At 41.2% G+C, this 2,831-nt stretch overlaps 2 protein-coding genes across 2 annotated transcripts; one reads left to right on the top strand and one right to left on the bottom strand.

Annotated features, from left to right (window-relative positions):
- On the bottom strand, positions 1 to 1,103 carry LOC145487104 (uncharacterized). The gene has a single exon (XM_081465824.1). The coding sequence runs from the start codon at positions 1,101 to 1,103 to the stop codon at positions 90 to 92; it is 1,014 nt and encodes a 337-aa protein (XP_081321950.1). The 3' UTR covers positions 1 to 89.
- Positions 1,104 to 1,574: 471 nt separating this feature from the next.
- On the top strand, positions 1,575 to 2,588 carry LOC145487103 (uncharacterized). The gene has a single exon (XM_081465823.1). It carries the CDS (start codon positions 1,575 to 1,577, stop codon positions 2,586 to 2,588), a length of 1,014 nt encoding a protein of 337 aa, XP_081321949.1.
- Positions 2,589 to 2,831: the final 243 nt, after the last annotated feature.

Below are 2,831 nucleotides of genomic sequence, written 5' to 3'. Positions count from 1 at the left end.
AGTAAAAATATGTAACAAGTATGTAAAAGAATTTACAAAGTAGTGCTTCAAACAATAAAAAACATGTAAAGCTAATTAATAAAAAAAGATTATTTAAAAACTTTCGCACGAATAGAGTCAGATTGTACATTGAGACTTGGTCTCAGTTCGTGAATAAAAAACATTTCAAAAATAAGACAGTCAAACTTGGCTGTACATTTCTTTAAAATCGAAAAGTTATTACTAAGATCTTTAGGGGCCAAGGAATGTTCCTCGCGAAAATGTTTTCCAATTGATGACGATGGGTTTTTGTGCTCATCGACGCGTCGGTGCAAGTGCCGGCGCGTAAAACCAACATAACCTGCATCGCACAGGTCACATTTAAAATGGTACACAAGGGACTGTTGGTTAACGACTGGCGGCTTGACTTCACGTGATTTCAGGTCTCGTTCAATCTTGTGATTGATGAAAACAGGTTGGATGGTGGTGTTTGTTTTCGTGCTAAGATCTTTCAGTTGCGTGCGAAGAAAATCAGCTGAAGCTCGGTCTTTGAATGGTAGGACAATCCGAACGGGCTCTGGACTGTTGTTGTCAGTCGGTGAAGGAACAGGTTGCTCAGAAACTTTGATGGCAATGAAGCATGTTATGGCTGAATTAATTAAGTCATCTGGGTATTCAAGACGGGAGAACAACAACTTGAGACGATCGCATTCTTCGGAGAAGTAGGTCCAGTTAGAAGAAAGTCGAAACGCACGATCCAGCATAGTTTTTAGTAGGCCGCGTTTATAACGATCGTCAACATGACTCTTGTAGTGTAACAAGAGACCAGAGTTTGTGGGCTTCACATAAACCTTTGTCTCAACGTGATTGGATTTGTTGAGCAATTGCGTTCCAAGGAAAGGAAGCATGCGACCATTTTCTATCTCCATTGTGAACTTAATAGAGGAGTGGCAATCGTTCAGAGTCTCCAGAAAGTTGTTGGCTGATGCTTGGTTAGGCATGATGGTCAGTGTGTCGTCAATATACCTTCTGTAGTAGCTGGGCATCTTTCCATCACGATCCAGGGTTTCCTCAATGCTACACATAAAGACATTGGCGAGCAGGGGTCCAAGCGGGGAGCTCATGGCGACACCGTCGGTCTGTTCATAAAGTTGACCGTTAAACAGGAAAAGTTGATCTTTTGTTGCCCCTTCTAGGAGATGGATTAGGTCCTGTTTGCTGAGATTAAGGTGGTGCGTTTGATTAAACCAGTCATTAGCAAATGCTTTGTCAGCAAGGATGTGTATTGTTTCTTCAAGGGGTACATTGGTGAACAATTAGGAAACACCTTCGAATTTGTGAACGAAGTCCATTCATTGACACTCAAAGACGGTGACGTTTTGGTCTCCTACGATGTTTCCTAATTGTTCACCAATGTACCCCTTGAAGAAACAATACACATCCTTGCTGACAAAGCATTTGCTAATGACTGGTTTAATCAAACGCACCACCTTAATCTCAGCAAACAGGACCTAATCCATCTCCTAGAAGGGGCAACAAAAGATCAACTTTTCCTGTTTAACGGTCAACTTTATGAACAGACCGACGGTGTCGCCATGAGCTCCCCGCTTGGACCCCTGCTCGCCAATGTCTTTATGTGTAGCATTGAGGAAACCCTGGATCGTGATGGAAAGATGCCCAGCTACTACAGAAGGTATATTGACGACACACTGACCATCATGCCTAACCAAGCATCAGCCAACAACTTTCTGGAGACTCTGAACGATTGCCACTCCTCTGTTAAGTTCACAATGGAGATAGAAAATGGCCGCATGCCTCCTTTCCTTGGAACGCAATTGCTCAACAAATCCAATCACGTTGAGACAAAGGTTTATGTGAAGCCCACAAACTCTGGTCTCTTGTTACACTACAAGAGTCATGTTGACGATCGTTATAAACGCGGCCTACTAAAAACTATGCTGGATCGTGCGTTTCGACTTTCTTCTAACTGGACCTACTTCTCCGAAGAATGCGATCGTCTCAAGTTGTTGTTCTCCCGTCTTGAATACCCAGATGACTTAATTAATTCAGCCATAACATGCTTCATTGCCATCAAAGTTTCTGAGCAACCTGTTCCTTCACCGACTGACAACAACAGTCCAGAGCCCGTTCGGATTGTCCTACCATTCAAAGACCAAGCTTCAGCTGATTTTCTTCGCACGCAACTGAAAGATCTTAGCACGAAAACAAACACCACCATCCAACCTGTTTTCATCAATCACAAGATTGAACGAGACCTGAAATCACGTGAAGTCAAGCCGCCAGTCGTTAACCAACAGTCCCTTGTGTACCATTTTAAATGTGACCTGTGCGATGCAGGTTATGTTGGTTTTACGCGCCGGCACTTGCACCGACGCGTCGATGAGCATAAAAACCCATCGTCATCAATTGGAAAACATTTTCGCGAGGAACATTCCTTGGCCCCTAAAGATCTTAGTAATAACTTTTCGATTTTAAAGAAATGTACAACCAAGTTTGACTGTCTTATTTTTGAAATGTTTTTTATTCACGAACTGAGACCAAGTCTCAATGTACAATTTGACTCTATTCGTGCGAAAGTTCTTAAGTAATCTTTTTTATTAATTAGCTTTACACGTTTTTTATTGTTTGAAGCACTACTTTGTAAATTCTTTTACATACTTGTTACATATTTTTACTTCATTAATAATTTTCACACATTCTTACCTCTTTGTAGCTATATATATCTATGCAAATTTTACTTCTTACATCTTGCTTGATAATGACCTAAGATCGGTCGAAACGTCGCAAACTTTTACCGTTTATTTTTATTGTCAAAATCATGCTTTTTTCAG

The sequence above is a fragment of the Orbicella franksi genome, chromosome 5, assembly GCF_964199315.1.
Source record: "Orbicella franksi chromosome 5, jaOrbFran1.1, whole genome shotgun sequence".
In the NCBI taxonomy this organism is placed as follows: Eukaryota; Metazoa; Cnidaria; class Anthozoa; order Scleractinia; family Merulinidae; genus Orbicella; species Orbicella franksi.
Note: the sequence above shows the minus strand (reverse complement) of the source record. Positions and strands in the feature narration are given on the sequence as shown.

Bases quoted from the DNA above. Each gene is read 5' to 3' on its own strand.
- LOC145487104 (XM_081465824.1), bottom strand. From the start codon at position 1,103: ATGAGCTCCCCGCTTGGACCCCTGCTCGCCAATGTCTTTATGTGTAGC.
- LOC145487103 (XM_081465823.1), top strand. From the start codon at position 1,575: ATGAGCTCCCCGCTTGGACCCCTGCTCGCCAATGTCTTTATGTGTAGC.